This window comes from Fusarium mangiferae (assembly GCF_900044065.1).
Source record: "Fusarium mangiferae strain MRC7560 genome assembly, contig: FMAN_scaffold002, whole genome shotgun sequence".
Taxonomy (NCBI): domain Eukaryota; kingdom Fungi; phylum Ascomycota; class Sordariomycetes; order Hypocreales; family Nectriaceae; genus Fusarium; species Fusarium mangiferae.
This window is the reverse complement of record NW_024573922.1, coordinates 3881650-3902788: the sequence shown is the minus strand read 5'-3', so window position 1 is coordinate 3902788 and position 21139 is coordinate 3881650. Positions and strand designations below refer to the sequence as shown.

Here is a 21139-nt window from a genome sequence, read left to right as displayed (position 1 = left end):
GCTGTCGGCGCCATAGTCTCATTGGATCAACCTCATAGATCTTTGCGGCGCGTCGGAGAGTTAATTTTCGGTCATTTTTAAGGGCACGAAGTGCGAGAATAACATTAGCTTCACTATTGAATTCAGGCATATTGGGTGGTGAAGAAACAGTTGACGACGTAGACATGTTGTAGGTTGAGGGATTTTTGTAACACTCACGTGTTTGTAACACTCGCTTATCATGGACGTTAACGAGGGCCACACGCGTCAATTGATAGCGAAGCGAGCGCGCCTTTTTAGTTCTATCTTCTTAGTGTCGGGTAAGTACTTAATGGGGAATTAGTGAGTTTACTTCCGAAATGGGTAGTTTCTGGTCATGCCGCAAGAGGAAGTCATCACAAACACCAGAACAGGACATTTCAACAATCTCATAGTAGTTTGGTAACTCCGTGGCATTTGTATCAGAATCTATAGCTTAAAAACATTGACCTTGACACACTTGACCTGTGTCCAATCATGCAGCGCATCCTCGCCATTCTCCCTTCCAAAACCACTCTGCTTAATCCCTCCAAACGGCGTATTCGCATTAACGCTTCCCCACGAATTAACACAGACCAATCCGCACTCAATCTTATCCGACACGCGGATCGCCTTGCTGATGTCATTTGTGAACACTGAAGCAGCGAGACCGTAGACGTTGTCATTCGCGAGATCGATGACTTCTTGCTCTGTCTTGAACTTGGCGATGCTGGCGACGGGACCGAAGACTTCTTCGCGGATGATGCTCGCTGACGGTGAGACGTTGACGTATGCTGTGTTGGGGACGAAATGTCCCTTTGAGTCGTGCGATTGAGAACCCCCATGGAGGACTTGTGTTCCCTCTGAGTTGGCCTTCGCAATGAAGCCCATGATCCTTTCCTTTTGCGTTGAGATAATAACAGGTCCTTTCATCGTCTCCTGCAACAAAGGATCACCCATAACAGCATCTTTCGTCCTCTTCGAAAACTCCGCTACGAACTTATCATAAATATCCTCCTGCACATAAATCCTACTCCCCGCCGCACAAATCTGTCCATTGTGCGTTGTAATCCCCATAGTAGACCACATAAGCGCATTCTCCCAGTCCGCATCAGAGAAGATAATACTAGGGCCTTTACCGCCGAGCTCGAGGGTCACGCGCTTGAGGTTGGACTTTGCGGCGCTGGCGAGGATGGTGCGCCCGACGCCGACACTGCCGGTAAAGGAGAGCTTGCGGACTTCGTGGTGGTCGGCGAGCGCTTGGCCTGCGACGGTGCCGAGACCGCAGAGGATGTTGACCACGCCGGGGGGGAAGCCGGCCTCGACGATGAGCTGGCCGAGTTTTTGGCCGTAGAGGGGGGCTAGCTCGGGGGTTTTGATGATGAGGGTGTTGCCGGCTGCGAGGGCGGGAGCTAGCTTCCATGAGGTGATCATGCTGTGATTGTTAGTACTGAGGGAAAGGTGTGAAGGGATGTGACTTACAGAGGAGTGTTCCAAGGTACAACAGCTGCACAAACACCAATTGGCTCTCTCTTGGTATACGCAAGGCCACTCTCATAGTCAATGCTCTGCCCATCAAGTTTATCCGCCCAGCCCGCAAAGTATCTACACGTCTCAGCTGCTTGAGGAACACTCATGCCCATGGACATGTTGTACAGCATGCCGGCATCGACAGCCTCAATGGATGCAAAGTCCTCAACATCGCGCTCAATAAGATCAGCTAGCTTATTCAACAGACGGCGTCGTTCCTGGGGAGGTGTAGTCTTCCATGTCGCTGATGCCTTGCGTGCAGACAGCACAGCGCGGTCAACGTCGGAGGTCTGGGCGGCGGACACGGAACCGATGGGGGAGGCGGTAGTGGGATTCTCGATTATGACGGTTTTGCTGGCTTCTGCGGGGGTGAAGGTGTTGTCGATGAAGAGACCGGTGGGGACTGAGAGTCAGTGAGAATGATGCACGTAATGGGAATTTGTGAGTGTAACGTACGTGTGATCTTGCGACCAGCTGCGCCGGTAATGGTGAGTTCCGCCATATTGAGTTTGTGTATTTCAGGTATAAAATAATAATAATATCCACTTATCAAGATCTTATCAGACAGCAAAAAGTCGATAAGCTACACGGCGAGAGAAGAGAAGCGCAGTGAAACCGCATGCATATTACTTATGTAAATTACGACGGCCATTCCACTCGGAATCCAGGATGTTATGTTCCGGTATAGCACTGACCATGTTACATGAGGGGTTATGCATAATCCAGGGTCTTACAAACGCCTCCTCTTTTTACTCATTACTTCACCGCAGTCAGATCATCTCCATATCTTACGTATATTTAATCCACCGCCCTGCTTGCACCGTTTCAGTTGTTGAAGGGAATATACGATAATGTAGTATCAAGTGCCACTATCCAGCAGGAGCCGCATTGTGATGGAGAGGAATGAGTCTTCCGATTGGGCCGCGGTTATGGGCTCGGAACCGCAGTGGCGATTCCGATGGCGCGGAGTTAGTGGACGAAATAAATCACGCAGATGGGGGCAGGTCGATAAAGGGTCAGGCAGTATCTCCGTAATCTCCAGCGGCCCGCGGTATAGGCTTGGCGAGTCGGCAGTTGAGTGCCAAGATGGAAAGGCCGAGATCCGTGACAATAAGTGCCTATCCAGACGATATTGTTCTGATGAATTGTCTAGTTGTTTGACTTGACATGGCATTTGAGCTTGGGCGGCGAGGCACTGGTGGACAGTGGACACAGGTTCAAGGCGGGGTATAACATGTTGCCAGAACTCCTTACGCTTGTTCCAATTCAGGTTTAGTATGGAAGGCATATGCTGGTAGGTAAGCTCAAGCAATTTCTCCAGTAGCTAGACGAAGGACTCTATCTCCTAACTCTTCTGCCGCATGACATCACGCCCATATTTAGATTTAGAACGGGTATGCTAAAGTAACTGCTATAGGTATACTTTAATTGCAATTTTAAAGATAGTAAAACGCTAGATACTTATTTAAGATATAAGGCCAGGCTAAAAAGGATTTTAAGGGATATAAAGCTAGATAAAAACCTCTAAAATTCTATTCCTACTATACTAATTAAGACTTAAGGGAGCAATCTATAGCATTCTAGAATCCTTAATAGCTCTATTAAGTTTAAGGCCTATCGCTCTAGTAAAAGTCTACTATTAGGGTTTTAATAAGTCTAAACATTCCACTATGATATCTTAATGCAATTATTATATAAGAAATGTTCTTTACTTGTAAGTGCATGAGTGGGAAGCCGATAGAAGAGCTAAGTAAGATAGAAAGCGAGAATCAAGGCAGGAGGCGAGATAAGAGTATGAAGAGATGCCTCCTGAAACAAGTAATCTTGAAGCGTGTAGGATTTTATAGACCTAGAAGTTGGAATAATTCAGAATTATTTCCATGATATTAAATGTCACGGTCTCTAATTGAGGCTTCTTGATTTATCTGTAGCAAATCTTTGCCTAGTCTGCAATCCTAACCACCAACTTTCCACGCGCTCGGCCCGATTTGATCCTTTTAAAAGCTGCGCCTATATCTTCCATATCATAGATTTGTTCAATGACCGGCTTCACAACTCCGTAGTCGCTTCTAGAAGAGCTGCGGCCGATGATCTGAAACGGCCTTTGACCCCCGCCCAATGCTTTAGGCCACAGAAAGATAGTGATTAGCTGTTTAACAAATTTCCAATCCAGCCCGCCAACGACTGTAACATATGAGCCTCTCGGGTTGAGATATTCGTGAGATTCCCAGTAGAGCCGCGGATCAGAGAAAATGGGATCAATTATGAGGTCATACTGCTTGCCACTCCGTTTTAATGCATCGACAACATCTTCGGCGCGATAGTTGATGACCTCATCAGCACCAATTTCTTTGCAAAGATCTATATTTGCACCCGAGCACGTCGCCGTAACGTAGCAGCCGAGTGCTTTGGCAATTTTAATAGCGTAGGTACCGAGCCCGCCGCTGCCACCATTAATCAAGATCTTCTTCCGGTCACCTCCGTTTCCAATGAAAAGCACAATCATCTGATATGCCGTGAGACCCGCAATGCCAAACGTTGCAGCATCTTCAAGTCGAACGTTGTCAGGAATTGGGTTACACAATTGTGCTGCTACCACAATGTATTGGGCACAAGCTCCAAAATTCATTGGCTGTGTTTGGCCAAACACCTTTGAACCCTTCTGGAACTCGGAATCGGCAGACCTGGCAACAGTGCCTGCGAAATCGAGACACGGAATTCCTCTGAATGCCCAATTGCCAAGTACTGGGGCCTCGGCCACTTTATAGTCGAATGGATTCAACGAAGTATACGCAACCTTAACGAGCACATGGCCAGGAAGTAGGTTGTACGTATGTTTGGACATAGGTTCCTGGTCGTTGATGACGAGGGTCGTTTCAAGTGGCTCGCTGCCTGTTCGACGAACTGCCTTCATTATGGAGGGAAGAGAATCACTCATTTTTGTCATTGGGGCAGGTTTTTGATATTCTGATGAAAGCACGAGGCAGCAGAAGAGTACAACTGAAAATAATACTCGCCGTTCTCAAGAGTTGACCGAATGTGATTTGAGCACCTGTTCAGATAAACCACAGAGGCTAGACCTCGGAATTAAAGCAAAGGAAAAGAGCATGGATATAAGGGGAAAGGAACCGGCGATGTTTGGTAGACCTAGGTTTCATATTCAATGACTAATTGATACGATGACGAGTGGGGGCCTTGATGAGCCTCATTCTGCCTCGGACTCGGCACCGAGACCGAGTTAAGGCCCCGCTTGAGGTTAGGGACACGAGAGATTCTGCACCTCTTTCTGCCGCAATCATTTCTCGCGACCAAAAATAAAAGTTTCAGCTTCACGTGTGTTATATGCAATTTGATGGTATGGAAAATACCAAAACACACATCCTTTCGGATGGCAGGACACTAGCTTATGGAATTTACGGAGTTGGTGGTGACACTCCCGCCCAGAATATCCCCACCGTCCTCCATTTCCACGGCATCCCCGGCTCACATCATGAGGCCGCCGCGTTCCACGCCTCTGCCGTACTGCACGACATACGCATCGTCGCTATCTCGCGCCCAGGTAGCAGTCTATCTACTCCGCAGCCCAACCGCACATTGCTCAACTTTCCAGCTGACGTTGTCGCGCTCGCCGACCATCTGAATATCCAACGCTTCGCCGTGCTGGGCTTTTCTGGAGGCGGGCCTTTTGCTCTTGCATGCTGGCACTGTATCCCTCGAACACGTCTCGTAGGCGCCTCGCTGGTCGCATCGGTTCTACCCGCGAGCCTCGGCTCCGAGGGCATGAACACAATTTCATGGGCGATCTTTAAAGTCGCAAGATGGGCTCCTGGCTTACTGGCTTATGTATTCGACTGGAAGCTTGGGACCCTCGCGCGTGACGAGAAACATCCAGAGAGGCTGGAACAGCAGTGGGAAGCTGACCTGGCGTCACATCATGGGCCAGACTATGACACATGGAAGGGCGATATGGAGCTGAGGTACGCATTAGTAAAGAGCCTTTGTGAAGCAGTACGGAACGGGTCGGGGTCTGTAGCGTGGGAGTATAAACTCCTGGGGATGGGTTGGGGATTCGAACTAGGCGAGCTAGACGTTGAGCCGGGACAAATGGTGTTCTGGCAAGGAGAAAGGGACACTAATGTATCAATGGCGACGCTGGAAAAAGTAGCCTCAATGATCCCGGAGGCAAAACTTTGTGTATCAAATGGTGACGGTCACTTGAGCTTAATGAAGCAGGAGAATATCATGGCAAACCTGAAGGATATATTATATATTTAAGCCAGTCATAAGACTATTTAGGTAAGTAGACACAATATCTAGATAATTATATATATCTAAATAAAAGATCTCTTATTAGATAGGTAATGTAAATTATTAAACTAACTATTAATTATTTAACCTATTTCTTTTTATTAGAAAAAGTATAAAGTGATTGAATTATTTATCTTTGTTGCGTTTCTAAAATGCAATGTTTGATCCCTAAATGAGGGATAATTATCATGTGATTGTTCCGGTTTAGGAAATGCAGCTCCCTTGGTCAAAATGTCACAGATCGGGCTCGGTATACAGTTGGATGCATACCTGCAGACATGACATATATGCGGCTGGTTCCCTCCAGAAACCACAAAGTCTTGAGACCTGCGAATCTGGCACTAAGCAGCAAATGGTTACCAATTCGATCCTTAGACTCATGTAGATCTTTGATAAGAGAATATTAACTGGGAAATATTTATATCAGCGCAATACTCAAACGGCTTTGGCATCGACGCATTGAAGAATGTAGTAACCCCTAAAGTTTGAGCAGTCCCAGATCGTGCTTGGGTATGACAAGACAGGCGGCGATGGAAAGATTCAAGGCAGACGAACTTTAGTTATCTCTTTGACTTGTCCTTGTCGATCCGGAGTTTACTTAGGGAATTTCGAAAATATTTCTAATAGGCTTGACAGTATACGGAATAAAAGTTCGCAAACTGCAGGGAAAAGCTTTATAGCAGATTATAATAAAAAAGAAACTCCCTCAGTCAAGAAGTATGTTTTTAGATCACTATGGCCTGGATCTACTAAACATGAGATAGAAAATAGCGGTGCGATCTGTCATCAAGGGGACGTTCAGCAGTCAATATAGTGAGAGAAAACTTATATTAAATTTAATCTCCTTTTCTAGCTAACATTTTCTTAAGATACTTGTTGCACCAAACCATCACACGTAAAAGAGCTGCCTGAACGAAAGAAAATACGGCATATACTGCGTAAATATATACCCGTTATGCCTAATGGCCCGATGAAATTGATGTGTGCAGTCCATTAGCAGTTGAAACTTGTGGCTGAGAGCTTAAATCATCAGAAAGGACTTAGTGCAGTCCATTAGGCTATGCGGCGACCGTTTCAGGCCCCGCAGCCAAGCTCGATGCCTTTCTGGAAAAGCGTCCCAAGTACACCAGGAAAGGCAAAGCCAGCGAATTCTGATGTAAGCGTTCCAACAATGCCACATCCGCCGCTTGGCTCCGTAGAGGAAGACGAGAAGGTGATTTGAAGGTGGTCAGATAGGAGATTGTCGTGATCATCGTATATATACGCGTTGATGTGGGAAGGAACCTTATGTCCTGTTGTTCGCGTAGAACAGACCGCGTGCTGTCCTCCCTGGCAGCCACATGAGTCTCGGTCACAAACAAACTTTGATGGGACAGAACACGAGGGCTGGATAGGGTCGGTGAAGCAGCATCCGGTAAAAATGTCATATGCATCTTTGGCCGAAATCTCGTTGATTGCTTTCCATGCTGCTTGGACCAAGGCATCCCGGTTATTATGGTTGACACCGCCGGTATCACCCCATGCGCCTTCGACGTAGACACGCACGTTGATTTCGGTCTTTAGGTCTTGGTGGCAGCGCTTCAACTGGCCAGGATATGTCTTGTCGATGGTAACGGCTCTTTGATTTCCATTTTCGGCATAAATAGCCTCCCAAGTGGCCGCATACAGATCGACATTTCCAGCTTCCACCATTTCGTCACTGACTCTGACCTCGACCTTTTGCAGCGCCAAAATGGTCGAAGCAAAGGCAGTCAACATGACAGAAATCTTGAGAAGCTTCATGATCTAATCTCAAACGATTTGTTAATAAGAAAATCCTTGCTAAAAGTTGAATGGTTCTGGGCTTACCGGTGTAAGAGACACTTAAGAGAGAGGAGGAGTTGATATCAATGAGAAGTAGTTTGCTGTTGCTGTTGCTGTTGATGAACACCTCAGTGGAAGGGGATTACGCTGCCTTTTATAGATAAAAGACTTGCTACAGGTCTCTTCGAATACGCAATCATTCGTCCGAGCAAGCCGGAGTTACTCACGTATCTATCATGCTATTCGTATCCTACAAAAGCTAAAACAAGACCATATTCTAAAGTTCTTGCAACAGGGATCAATCTCACCTTGAAACTCTTTTGCAAGCACAAGCCATGGTCTACTGGCAGAAGCTTAAGGTCTCTACATTCTTCTATACGTCACACAATGGGATACACTATAGCTCCAGCCCATTGATTGACATGAACATTTTACGATTCATTGCCATTCGTGACCCTATAAGGAGATAGCCTCCACATCAATACTCAGTCAACAAATCCTATAGGGTTGGCTGTTGATACTTCATAGGTGCTTCATTGAGATAGGTGACTGATTGATAGTCCAAGATTTTGACGTCTCAACGAAACATATCAACCCGACACACTATAGCTTAGCTGCGTTCTTGGTGAAGGCACTTTTGTAAAGTTTGTATCCCACCTACCTGACGCATAGTTTCCAACTGACCTAGAGTATTAATTGAAGGCGGACGCTCTTTTGAGGGCGTAGCAACAACGCCGTCAAAAGGGTTCGCCACGCGTCTACAGTACTGATATGCTGCTTCTAACATCGTACGACTAAGGCGTCTGGCACGGTTCACAGAACTCAAGATAAACCTCTAATGTAGGATAGCTCTTATATCTTTCATGGCCGTGACAGGTAGAGAAGGGGCCCCTGCTTAGATACGGTGGCAGCCAAGACCATGCAGCTAGCTCTGACAACCTAATGTTGAAACTCTATAGACGTCAAGCCTATGCAGAATAAGCAGAACTGCCATGATTTGTTAAGTAAGTCTTGATTACGTCACCAGTATTAGACTAATTTGCTAGCACTGGTCTTCAAATTCTACCATACCTTTCCTTTCCAATGATAGCTCTTTGTTATTTGCCTATCTGGGTAATCTAAATGTATATGATCTGAATCTAACGGTCCTCTCTTGTGTATTCAATTGAAGTGAGTTGCTGTGCAGTCAACTGAGACCTGGGCTGGGCAGAATTTGGCAGTCTTGAAAGATAAAAGACAATTTCGATCTAACTTAAAATATATAAGTTGGGTTGGTGGTTGTTTCAGGCAACTCGTGAAATTTTAAAGCTTACCTTGATGGATTCTTGGTGCTTTTTATGGCTAGACTGTTTCGTATCACGTTATGCTGATAAGAGAATAGGCGCCATACGAGTTCAACTCCGAGCTCCAACGCCAGCCTGTCACTAGGGTCAGAAGGATCCTGACCGTTCAGCCCGATCGACTCTCGGCTCCTTCGGGTCAGGCAGTCAGTTTGTAGCATGGCAGGTACATGACGCCAAAGACCGTGCCAAGCAATGCTTTCGTATTATGGAAAGAAGAGCTGAAACACTATTCCCAAAGGATTACACGACATAACCTAAACCTAGCCCCTGGAGCTATCACCTCCTAATTCTAGCTAGTACAGCAAAATAGGTTGAACGTTACTTACGATGGCTTCAAAGTTTTCTTCATTAAATCCATCCCGTATAGCATTCGATATCTACAATAGCCACCTTTTAACTTTTCTTGACACCATTTCTAAGAGATCACCAGCACCGAGGTCAACAAAGGGACAGGTAATATCTCTGTAATCTCTAGCGGCCCGTAATACAGTTCTTGGCGAGTCGGCAGTTGAGTGCCAAGATTCAAAGGCCGAGACCCGTGACGACAAATGTATGGGCAGAGTAATGTTACTATCTAGGCGACGTCATTCTGCGCAGTCTCGTAAGGAGTAATCGCGTAATGCGCTCTAGACTAACTCAATGGGGGTAAGTGGAGTATCTTGCGTTTAATCATCTCATCTCATCTCAGACCCACAATCATCAATTCGCGAGGGCTCTAGGGTAGCATGCCACAAAAGCTTTAACAAAAGCTTTAACAAATGTTTTGTTCCAAAATATGTACTATCGAAATCGTTTTCACATTATAAACAGCAACCGGCATTTATCTTAAGAAATCTCATTCATGCTAAAATAATTCAAACACTGATTTACAATCTCATGCCATGCCATATGACTCCCGATGCCACCAATTACAGTTTAGGTCCTTCCTCCTTACAACACCCACTCGTCAACCTCGACGCAACATCCTTGTCAGACGGGACATCAAGCGCCGGATTCCCCGTGAAGAAATCCGAAGGCGAAATATGCAGCTGCAGCATCTCAACCGGCATGACCGGCCAATCCTCCACGCGCGGATTATGCGTAAGTCCAAAGACACTCCAGCACACAACATCCTGATTCAACACATCATCGCACCGATCAGCTGCGTCGCTCACACCGCCGATTTCACTCTTGCTAAGCAATGTGTACCGCCCACCAGCGAAGAACTCGTGGTCCTTGTACTTGGTCACCCAGAAGTGCTTCTTGGCGAATAAGGCGCGCTTGGCTTGTGTGCTGTTGGGGTCGGCGAGGAGGAGTTGTGTTGCGGGGGGTGTGATCTTGTAACCGACGGGTTTACCCGATACGCGGTTTAGCTTGTTCAGGTTCTGCACCTTGAAGACCCTGTTGCTGAAGGGAGCGGCGTCGATGCCCTGAGATGTGGTGATTTGCGTCTGGCGCACTTCATACATGTTTCCGTTAGGATTCGTCCTCTTGTCCATCCTCAACGGAAGACTCTCTTCTTGCACAACAGTGTTTTCATTACCGTCAATAGAAGGATCGATACGCACGCAGAAAACATGCTGATGGTTCTGGGCTAGGGCACCGGGGCTGACGATGTTTCCCCAGGGTGCTGTCTTGCCGGGGTCCATGTTCACAACGGACACGATGCCTGTGGCGCGGGCCTCCACGACAATGCCGGCTGCTTGGTCGAACTTGTAATTAAAGACGTACTCATAGTTGGCGAGAGTGATGATGAACTGGATGACGAGCTCACGTCGACGCGTTACTACAGCGCGACCGGTTCGCCAGTCGGTGTGTTTCCAGCCAATACCGTTGTCTTGCTCGTGCAGACAGATGACATTCTTGGTTTCCTGCGCAGAGCCATCTGCGTCTGTGAGAACACCATCAAAGTACTAGATTTGTTAATAATAAAACTCGAGAGCTTGGGGTCCAGCTTACCTTGATCACGCCGAGACAGTCGCAGCCGAGAGTGAGGTTGTTGACGCAGTGGCCAAGACCGCCATCGCCAAAGTCAAAGGCTTGCTTGCGGTGATAAGGTGGACGAGGATCAGCATAAGGAACAGTCTACGCACGTTAGTACATCTCTCGTAAGTATTCCTCAGCAAACTCACCATGTCGCTGATGCTCAATCTGTAAAGAACAGGGCGCCCATCGTAGCGAATATCGTGGATGACAGCTCCCTCACGAGGATTAAACGTAACCCTCATTCTCCATTTCTGCCACTGGATAAGATTCCCCTCTGTAATCGAGAAACTAGGTCCTTGCGGCTGCACAACCATTAAGGGCTTCAAATCCTTCCTCGTGCCATTTTCCAAAAGTTCAGGGACATACTCTGCGCTCTGGCAATGGTCAAGAGCTCCAGGAGCATAGGTCTTGCCAGTCAGGCTATCGCCCTTACCGCCTGTAGCAGGCTCATCAATGCGGATGATCTCCTTGGTAGCAGCATCCATGACGGGGATCAAGGGCATGGGATAAGCGTAGAAGTTGGAGTCTTGACCCTTGCGAGCATCGCGCGCAAAGACGAGTGCTTGGAAGTAGCGCGTGTTGCCATCTTCAAGGTCTGGTGCACCGTAAGGCCAGGGCTCAATGACTGTCTCGAAACCCTCGGGGAGCTTGATCTCCTTGAGTTTATCCTGGAACAACTTTGATCTCTTGCAGGAATCAACCACGATGTCAAACTCAGCCCTAACAAATCAGCATCAATTCAAAGTCACAACTAAAAGGTGAACTCACGTAGTCAGACTGGCCTGGTGCTCCTCGCTGATAAGCTCCTGCGCAACAATACTCCGCTTCGTGACATCAACCACAGACTCATAATACAGCGACTTCTGGTCTCCGCCAATGACATCGTAGAAAACCTGCGCGCAGCGATCAGGTCTCGGCGAAGAAGCAGTCAGAGCGCCAGAGTGCTCAAGCTCAAGAAATCTGAGGACTTCCTCCTTGGGAGGCTCAAACAGGTACGATTGTCTAAAGAACAGCAGCGCACCGGGGTGAGACGCCTTGACGATGTCGCGAGCAAGGTTAGTCTCACGCGCCGAGAGGGCAGACAGAGGATGTGGTGCAGCCATGGTTGGACAAAAAAGACTCAGGACAAAGGAATTGTGGTTTGTTGGTTCGATCATGTCAGCAAATGTGATGTCTCGCAGCTGTCAAATAGTACACCCCGGAAGGTCTCGTTCCGAGCGTTGCACTCGGAACGACTCTCGGAACGCGGAAGCGCAATCTCTCTTATCTCACCCTCTATCAACACCCTTGTCGAGTGATAACGCAGCTCGTAAAGAATTGCTAATACGTACTAGGTTAGATCTCCCCGCGTTCTTGATACGGCCCCTGTTTAGCGTGTGTTTTGATCAGAGATGTGATATGCCAGCAGGGGGGTGCTCTGATATCTCTTTTCCCTTATCAAGATGATTTATATGAACGACATTTCCGTGCTTTCCATAGCTCCACTAACTGGCGAAGAAGAAAATTTTTACTTATAAAACATTTATTATTCTTTGTTTATGAAAATGGGCGAACTTGAGAAAGCTAACGTGGCTGTTGATAAAGACGCCATGAGTCTTGAGGGCGGTACTGGAGTTTCGAGCGATGATGCCCTGCGTCTTGCGCAGTTGGGTCATACGCAGGAACTTCGAAGACAGTATTCTCTCTTCTCTCTCTGTGCTCTATGCGTTTGTCTCATGGCGACGTGGGAAGCTCTATCCTCTGTCGTCGCTACAGCTCTCATCACCGGCGGAGCACCATGTCTCTTCTACAACTAGTCCGTCTCCCGTTCCCGAAACCAAGCACCTCTAACATGACCAGTCTACTATCAGCAGTATGCTCAATCTGCATCGCCAGTTCTCTCGGTGAGATCGCTTCGATATATCCTACAGCTGGAGGTCAGTATTCACCCCTTGACGCAACCTTTTTAGCTCGAGACTAACGCTCGGAATGGTTTCCAGGTCAATACCATTGGGTAGCAGCCCTTTCGCCCACCTCAATTCGATCGACCGCGTCTTGGGTCACAGGCTGGGTCAGCATTGGCGGACAGGTTGTCCTCACATCGTCTGCTGCCTTTGCTGCCGGGCTCCAAATGCAGGCTCTTATAATCGTCAACAACGATACGTATGTTCCTGAACGATGGCAGGGCATGTTGTTCTACTGGCTTGTTCTGGTTTACGCGCTTGCTCTCAACATCTGGGGGGATCGACTTCTGCCGTATGTTAACACGGTCTCGGGTAAGTACTTCCGCTGCCGGGAGATCTTTCGGAACTGACGGCTCTAGGCGCCATTCATATCATTGGCTTTGTCACCATCGTTGTCGTTCTCGGTGTCATGGCACCCAAGAACTCGGCTTCGTTTGTCTTTACAGAGGTGACCAACTCCAGTGGCTGGGCCAACGACGGCGTATCATGGCTAGTCGGCCTCTTGTCTGCCGTGTATCCCTTCCTCGGGTATGTCCCCTTCTCCCACCCACTACATCGCCATCTAACCGTCACAGATACGATGCCGCTTGCCATTTAGCTGAAGAAATGCCCCACGCCAGCCGCAATGTCCCTCTCGCCATGGTAGGCAGTGTAGCCGTCAACGGTCTCATGGGCCTCGTCTATTGTATCATCTTCCTCTTCTCAACCGGTCCCCTTGAGAAACTTCTCGCGACACCCACTGGCTTTCCCTTCATGCAGATCTTCCTTGACGCGACCAAGAGTCAAGCAGGCTGCACTGTTCTCTCTGTCATCATTACATGCACTGCTGTTGCAGCAACTGTCGCTGGAACTACATCTACGTCAAGAACCTTATGGGCTTTTGCAAGAGATAAGTCAACGCCGTTTGACAAACAGCTCAGCAAAGTCGACAAGCGTCTTCAGATCCCTGTTTACGCTGTCGTGGTTGTTATTGTTCTCCAGATGCTCCTTGGCCTCATCTACCTCGGCAACACCACTGCCTTCAATGCTATTCTGTCCATGTCTATCATCGGCATGTATGTCAGCTATGCTTTCCCCATTATCGCTATGCTCTTCGCCAGGAAAAGTATTCAGACTTCCAATGGCTTTGGTCCTTTCAAGCTCGGACGTATCGCTGGCCCGGCTGCCAATGTTATCAGCTTGATATGGATCACCGTCGTTGTCATCTTTAGCACTTTTCCATCTGCTATGCCGGTCACACCGCAGAACATGAACTACTCCATCGTTGTTTTGTCTGGATGGCTATTTGCTGGTATTGCGTACTATGTCTTCCGTGGCAAGTACAAGTTTGAGGTTCCGGTCGTTGACCTTGATGTTGTGGAAGGACTTCGTGATGGAGTCCATGATAAATAAATTGGATAGTGGTAGTTAAAAATAGGAGGGATGTGTATTTTCTTTGATCACGCGTTATGGGGGGGCTAAATTGCTCTAACACGATAGTACCATGGGATTGGACGGGACTTGGGTCATGGCTCAATATGTACGAGATAGTTATGCAATGAACACGCTCTTTAAAACTGATACTTGATGATATTGTTACAGTCTTGTCCCAGATATGTCCCATCAAACCGTGACTTCTAGAACCCCCCATTGAACCGAGTCAAATCATCACCCTGCCCAACACCCCCATTCTGATCCGGTAATGCCGCAGCTTGATCAAGCCCATTGACCTGACTCACCGGCCTCAACATATTGTCCTGCTCAAATGCACTGAACAAATTCAACAGATCCGTCTCCAGACCAAACATATCCGCCATGTTCTCTTCCATAAAGTTATTTCCCAATACATTTCTCGGCCAACTGGTCGGAACCAGCGTCTGCTGCTGTCGTACCTCGGGCGTCTCCTGCTGCAGAATCTCCGCGAGTGCCGTATTCCCAGTTGGTGTGATGGGTGACTCTAGCGATAAAGCGCGATGAATCGTTCCTTTTAGTGAGCGCCATAGTCGTCGACCTAGTTGCCCGTGCTGAGAAATGTTCTTGAGAAGACGGACTGCGTCTTGGAAGCTTTGTCGGCAGCGATCGGCGAAGACATCTGGGCCGTGACATACTGCTAAAAGGATTGTTGCTAGAGCACCTGTCAGGAAGTAATTGAACGTTGCTTTCTGCCGAGCGTAGATGTCGCTTGTCTCGTTCAGATTCACCAGAACTTGGATCGTATCCTGCGCGAGACTGACAACAAGTTGAGCGCCCTGCATGTCTGAACGTAGATTCTCAGCACTCATCACATGATGTCGTAGAACCAAGTTTCGAATGTAGTTCCCTCTTAGATAAAGGAGCGTTCTCAAGCGTTGCAAAACTCGAGGTTGATGACGTGGAGCCTGTGAGAGCCGAGGATACACGAGCTGTAAATCCTCAGGAATAGAGTGAACCCATTTCTGCGTCAGAAAGTCAAAGAAGTCGACTTTATCCTTTGGGACCGTAAACGGTGAGGAATCAAGCGGTAGATCCTCCCAGACCTTGGAGCATAATTTGGCATAAGAGACCATGCACCGAAGATATGGATGTTGTTCACTCTTTCAATAGTCAGTATACGCTTCTCCCAAGATATGAGGGCAACTCACTGGCTCTGGACATTGTGGATCGATGTCCCGGTCGGAAATGCCGAACGATAGACTAGTGCCATAACTCCACCTTCGGTCTAGAATGTATACACACCAGAAACAGCGAATTGCTAAATCTCGTTCTGGCGGGGTTTTGAAGTTTTCAAAGAGCGAGGTTCGGCGGTGTAGACCGATTTCGAGGCTTTCGCGACCGGCGTTGCCGATGGCTCTCCAGGCGAGGAGGTCTTCTCCACAGTGAAACCAGTAGATGCTCTAAGAGCCGTCAATAACTGTAAGGGGAGTGAAGAATGGACTTACCAGCATGATCATGAGTTGAAGTTCTTGGAGGTCGATGAAGGCCTCGCCTGAGACCCTGCAAATGACAGGCTCGACATCATCAATCAGCCTCTTGCTAATATTATTCAACCCCTGCGCCTCAATAGCAACTGACGTAGCAACCGCCAACTTGATAGCCTGCACATCTTTGAGCGTATTCTCCATCGGCGTCTGAAACACCGAAACCGCCTTATTCGACAACTCATTAACGTCAATGAACGGATAAACGCTCTGGATCTCCTCATTGTAAACATCCAACAGCCTCTGAACCTCTGCTATCCCCAAACTCGCCAGTGTCTCGACATCCTCTATCCCTGGCGAAAGATTCTCACTCTCAACAACCGGTTCCGTCTCACTGGGCGATTCGGCAGGCGTGCTTGCACCAGTAGCGTTTGGCTCGATCCCCATGCCTGTGAGGGAGTTCTCCGCGATCTGGAAGCTATACGCCGAGCGCGTGGGGCCAACGAATTGAGGCTCGCGCGGCTCGTTGTGTACGTTGCGGATGTCTTTGCGGTAGGTGGACGAGTGGCCCTGGGGAGTGGACTTTGTGGAGGAGAGGGTTATGTGGGGGAGACGCTGGGATACGTCTTGGAGGGCTGATGTAAGGGCGTTGACTTGGTTCTGGAGGGCGATTACTTGTTGGCTTAGAGATCCGACGTCTGTTCTGTGGAGTGTTAGTGATGGTTTGTGAGGCAGGTGAGATACTCACTGAGACTGAGGCTCTTGAGTTGAGCGTCTTCGCGCTGGCTCAGCATCTTCCTTTGCCGGTTGAACTGTAGGAGCAAAGATGCATTCGACTTTATTAACATCACATCTCTTGCAAATCTCATCGCCCTCCTCCCTCACACACTTGAGCTTCTTCTTCTTACACTCATTACTACCAAGGTCAGTCAATCCCAGCGCCTAGGGACAGTCGCGTACCAAGCTACAGGCGCGTATTTGGCGCGTTTACTCCGCTGATTAGACGACGTAGCCGACTCTGCGATGGAGCCTATCCTCTTGCGACCAGGATCCATGAGTCATTCCGTATATATCGCGTGTTGTTAATTGAGGCGCATGGGATACGGGGTGTTGTAGTGTCGAGATCACTAAAGAAGAGGGCGGGGCTGCCTGTAATTATTTCTATCCGGGGTCGCTTATCAATGATATCCGCTAAACCAAAAATGACGATAGGCCCAGACCCTGCTGATCTAGGCCTTATCAATACTTCAGCCTTCACTGGAGCACTTCTTATCGTGCAGAAATAGAGTTTGGACCTTTCTCCAAGTGGCCATTACTTCCACTCAATAATCATCTCTCAAGCCCAATAACATATCGATGAGCTATCTGTTCTCCTAATACTCCGTACTACTGATATCTTTCCGATTTGTATTATATGCAATAACTATTTTCTTCAGAAGTCTACTGCATTTAATCCTTCATGCGCCAGGCATTGAAGTTGCTATATCTTTATACAATATTTTAATAAAATCTGCTATATTTACCCCACTTGCAGGTCATTACAGGGCGCATACTAACGCTACCGCAATATATGTAAACCCCTAAAATATACTTTTAAGTTCTCTTTGACTACCAAGTCTCTAACATAGTAGCCTAGAATGCATCGCATAATAACCAAATGCCGGCGATGTCAGCGTATCCCTCGCATCCCAACCACAAGGCTCTACTCCTCCCCCCACCGCCCTTCAATCGCCGCAATGCCTACCCTCGATATATACCATATCCGTAACAACCCAGAACTCTACGCTGAAACCTGCCTGTCACGAAACTTACCTAACCTCGCCTCCAGCCCATTCCGCATCATTAAGCTCATGTACTATCACCAGGCTTTGCAGTGGGCTGTAAAATCTTTATGTGAACGCGCAAATGCTTTAGACAACGAGCTTCTAGTGCTGGAAGAAGAGGGGAAGAATATTCAAGAAAAGCTCAAGGAAGCGAGGGAGATCAAGATCAAGATTCTTGAAGTTGAAGAGGTGGAGGTGGATATCATGAGCAAGATAGAGGACTTGGCGCTGGCGTTACCCAATATTTTAAGCAAGGAGACTCCGAGAGGGCCCGACTGGGATTATATCTGCTCTGCCAACGCCGATGAGAAAGTCATTCAGATCAAGGACAGCAAAGGAAAGCATATTCATCATTTCGACATCGGAAAGCAGCTCGGAATCCTCGACTTTGCTTCTGTCGACGCTGCCTCCAGCAAGGGATGGTACTATCTCGTCGGCGTCGGCGCCCTCTTAGAACAGGCCCTTGTCTCCTATGCTCTCACCTTCACAACTCGCAACGGCTGGACTCCCGTCTCGCCCCCGTCCCTAGTCCGCTCTCAAATTTCTGCCGCCTGCGGGTTTCAAGCTCAGGATAGTAGCGGCAAGCAACAGGTTTACAACATTGCGCAGGATGAGAAGGATAAGACTAGAGGTGTGCCTGGGCTGAGCCTGACGAGGACAAGCGGTATTGCATTGGCTGGTATGATGGCAAACAAAATAATCCCGGAGGAATTGCCGCTGAGAAGGGTCGCTGCTTCAAGATGCTATAGGCCTGAGGCTGGGCCAGATACGGAGGGATTGTACAGAGTGAATGAGTTCACTAAGGTGGAGTTATTTGCCTGGACGAAGCCAGACGAGGAAGAGATGGGGTACTTCTTCGACGAAATCATCGACATTCAAACTGATATCCTCGGCGCCCTCGGAATTACGTGCCGTGTCCTCGATATGCCAGTCCAAAACCTCAGAGCCAGAGAGGCCCGTAGAGTCGCGATCAAAGCCTTCTTCCCCTTCCGCGCCGTGGGTAAAACACCGGACGAAGTTCATGACGCTGCCTGGGGAGAAATCGCCTCTGTGAGTTTCTGCACAGATTACCAGAGTCGACGGTTGGCGACGAGGATGAGAAGCGAAGCTGGAAATGGGGTGATGGGGTTCCCGTGGACGGTACATGGGACGGTGTTGGCGGTGCCGAGGGTTGTGGCGGCGTTGCTAGAGATTGGATGGGATGCGGATGAAGGGATTGTGAGGTTGCCCAAGGTGTTGCATCAGTTTATGGGTACAGACAGGATTGAGAGACCTAAAAGGGACCGAGAGTAACGCGATCAAAACCCAGGATGGGTTCAACTTGCCAACATTAACCTGACACCCAGAGTCACCAACATACGAAGCAGGCAGCTAGTCCAGCAAATCGTGTATGTCTGCGCAACTACTCTATATTATGAGCTTACAAATTGATAGACTCCGGACTAGGGAGGCCCATGCCGTGCATTGACTGGAACTATGCCATGTCAAACTTTCCACGTTCCGACTCCTTTGGACCTTTCTAAGCGATTATTACTTCCACTCCCTTACTCTCTCTCCAGCATCTTGTTTCCCATAACTTATCGACACCTCATCCGTTCTTCTGATCCCACTGATATCATTCTGAGTCTTTGTATCACGAAGTATACTCTCGTCGCTGGCATTTGCGTTATATGCAATGACTGTTCTGTTTGATGGTCCGCTACCACCAATTGTTTCTGTGCCTGGCATTGACCCGTTGCCGTATTTTCGACCGCTGTGATTGCCGTACATGGGGAGTTTGTAGGAACTTGCTGCGCCAGAGCTGTCGCCTTGGCTGCCGTAGCGGAAGCGCACGTAGAGAGGGCGGAGGACGGGGATCGATGAACACATTATTGTGACAGTGCTTTCGGTCGCGGACCAGATGAGCATGTCTACTGTGTCGTCTGCAAAAATGAGTATATGAGTGGTTGGTGGGGAAAAGGAACATACAGATATATTCACTTGCGTTCAATCCGTTGAGAGCGACCGTACGAACGATACCGCAGATACCAGCACTATATCGCCAGTCAGGATGATTCAGCATCGGTCAGAATGGTGGCTTACAAGATACCGAGACTCAAGCCGCACGCGACAGTAATCTTCTCTTTACGCTTCATGTTGAGCTCCCAGATTACAAACCACGGAAGAATCGCGAAGCAAAAGTCCGCAACAACAAACCAAGCTACACAAATCAGTACTTGCCGCCACTTCTGGTCTTCAGAAACTCACATCCAACAGTCAAGCCGACTTTGGAAAAGTCAATCCAACACGTCCCCGGCACCCGTCGATCCCAAGTCCTCTGCACAGGATCACACTGCACAACGACAACAATACTAGAAAACAGCGTGATGAACACTGTACCCGCGAGAAATGCCCAGATGAAGGCCTTCTGGAATTTGTTTCGCACGATGCGCAGCAAAAAGATGCCGACGGCGCATTTTCCCACGCCGATGACCATGAGCCCGGCTACTTGGCTGTATATCTCCAGCTCGACGGCTCGGAAGTATGCATCGGGGTTGCCAATGTCTGCGAATTTGCGACCGAGACCGTATTTTGTACCGGCCGTTACGAAGGCGGAGTAGATGATCTGCAAGACCTGTGGAGTTTGAGGATGAGTTATTGGCGAGGAAGTAAAGGACATACCAGTGCGATGATAACTAGAAAGTCATCTGCGCCGACAGAGTGCAGAATCTGAGATCTCGTGTATAATCTCAGTCCAACAAAGAGGGCAAAAATAACGACTTGAACCCAAAGTACTGCATTGAGCATCGGCCCCAGGCCTCCATAGTAACTCGTCATGATTGCAGCCACCAAAGATCCCAAGCAAGCTATATTCGTAGAGAAAAGAGAAATAGCACAGACTGGAGTAGTTCGCGTTATCTGCTGGGCCTCAAGATGTTATCGACTCGCCATTGCTCCTGGTCATACGGTTCCGGCAGCTGAGTATTATGCGTCCCCAGGAAAAAGAAAGGAGCAAATGATTACTCCCTAGCGCGTTTCAATGCATTGTTAAGTAGGATTGTTAACTATCCTTTGTTCTGACGAGATCTACGCGAAAGCCCTTGTTAGCGACATGGTTTCTCTGGCAGGCGAGAGGCAAACTTGACGACAAACCAATAATAAGTCGTTGCATAACGGTAGTGAGTTGTGTTGGAACTTGGAGACCAGGACAAGCATGGTGTGACTGTTGGCTGATGCGGGCTTGTTATCTCTTTTCTCATGTGATATCATACATGGCAGACTTCGAGTTGGGTTACACCACGCTGGATCTTGGCAGAACCCAAAGATTGGGGCTGCTGCAGGAACTTATGTATATTTGCCACCTCAAATACAAGAGCTTTGCAGTCAATTCTGCAGCTAACCAATTCTCCTGCGATGCCGCCATCGCGTGAGACTTGCCGAGACAACGACCCGTCCCCACGTATCCTCCAACCGTCCAACGTTTTCTCTTTTTGCTTTTTCTCCTCCGACCGGACATGATGTTCCTCCACCATCATGATTGGCCCCATTTTTAACCAACTGCATATGACATC

At 48.2% G+C, this 21139-nt stretch overlaps 9 protein-coding genes across 9 annotated transcripts; 3 read left to right on the top strand and 6 right to left on the bottom strand.

Moving 5' to 3' along the window:
* Nucleotides 1-447: 447 nt before the first annotated feature.
* Nucleotides 448-2029, bottom strand: FMAN_05368 (putative aldehyde dehydrogenase; the record flags this gene model as incomplete). The annotated part of the gene is made up of 3 exons (XM_041827983.1): nucleotides 448-1432; nucleotides 1480-1930; nucleotides 1984-2029. 3 exons carry the CDS (start codon nucleotides 2027-2029, stop codon nucleotides 448-450), a joined length of 1482 nt encoding a protein of 493 aa, XP_041678891.1.
* Nucleotides 2030-3469: 1440 nt separating this feature from the next.
* Nucleotides 3470-4465, bottom strand: FMAN_05369 (uncharacterized protein; the record flags this gene model as incomplete). The annotated part of the gene is made up of 1 exon (XM_041827982.1): nucleotides 3470-4465. The coding sequence occupies one exon, from the start codon at nucleotides 4463-4465 to the stop codon at nucleotides 3470-3472; it is 996 nt and encodes a 331-aa protein (XP_041678890.1).
* Nucleotides 4466-4884: 419 nt separating this feature from the next.
* FMAN_16057 (uncharacterized protein) lies at nucleotides 4885-5802 on the top strand (the record flags this gene model as incomplete). Its single annotated transcript, XM_041827981.1, has 1 exon — nucleotides 4885-5802. One exon carries the CDS (start codon nucleotides 4885-4887, stop codon nucleotides 5800-5802), a length of 918 nt encoding a protein of 305 aa, XP_041678889.1.
* A 1107-nt stretch (nucleotides 5803-6909) lies between these two features.
* FMAN_05370 (uncharacterized protein) lies at nucleotides 6910-7617 on the bottom strand (the record flags this gene model as incomplete). Its single annotated transcript, XM_041827980.1, has 1 exon — nucleotides 6910-7617. One exon carries the CDS (start codon nucleotides 7615-7617, stop codon nucleotides 6910-6912), a length of 708 nt encoding a protein of 235 aa, XP_041678888.1.
* Nucleotides 7618-9889: 2272 nt separating this feature from the next.
* FMAN_05371 (uncharacterized protein) lies at nucleotides 9890-12049 on the bottom strand (the record flags this gene model as incomplete). The annotated part of the gene is made up of 4 exons (XM_041827979.1): nucleotides 9890-10873; nucleotides 10920-11045; nucleotides 11093-11666; nucleotides 11715-12049. 4 exons carry the CDS (start codon nucleotides 12047-12049, stop codon nucleotides 9890-9892), a joined length of 2019 nt encoding a protein of 672 aa, XP_041678887.1.
* A 441-nt stretch (nucleotides 12050-12490) lies between these two features.
* On the top strand, nucleotides 12491-14281 carry FMAN_05372 (uncharacterized protein; the record flags this gene model as incomplete). The annotated part of the gene is made up of 5 exons (XM_041827978.1): nucleotides 12491-12741; nucleotides 12786-12862; nucleotides 12926-13201; nucleotides 13249-13417; nucleotides 13465-14281. 5 exons carry the CDS (start codon nucleotides 12491-12493, stop codon nucleotides 14279-14281), a joined length of 1590 nt encoding a protein of 529 aa, XP_041678886.1.
* A 224-nt stretch (nucleotides 14282-14505) lies between these two features.
* On the bottom strand, nucleotides 14506-16820 carry FMAN_05373 (uncharacterized protein; the record flags this gene model as incomplete). Its single annotated transcript, XM_041827977.1, has 5 exons — nucleotides 14506-15384; nucleotides 15490-15741; nucleotides 15787-16468; nucleotides 16514-16681; nucleotides 16726-16820. 5 exons carry the CDS (start codon nucleotides 16818-16820, stop codon nucleotides 14506-14508), a joined length of 2076 nt encoding a protein of 691 aa, XP_041678885.1.
* A 681-nt stretch (nucleotides 16821-17501) lies between these two features.
* On the top strand, nucleotides 17502-18799 carry FMAN_05374 (uncharacterized protein; the record flags this gene model as incomplete). The annotated part of the gene is made up of 2 exons (XM_041827975.1): nucleotides 17502-18588; nucleotides 18663-18799. The coding sequence occupies 2 exons, from the start codon at nucleotides 17502-17504 to the stop codon at nucleotides 18797-18799; spliced, it is 1224 nt and encodes a 407-aa protein (XP_041678884.1).
* A 319-nt stretch (nucleotides 18800-19118) lies between these two features.
* On the bottom strand, nucleotides 19119-20405 carry FMAN_05375 (uncharacterized protein; the record flags this gene model as incomplete). Its single annotated transcript, XM_041827974.1, has 5 exons — nucleotides 19119-19510; nucleotides 19557-19621; nucleotides 19671-19788; nucleotides 19836-20202; nucleotides 20250-20405. The coding sequence occupies 5 exons, from the start codon at nucleotides 20403-20405 to the stop codon at nucleotides 19119-19121; spliced, it is 1098 nt and encodes a 365-aa protein (XP_041678883.1).
* Between the last annotated feature and the right edge of the window lie 734 nt (nucleotides 20406-21139).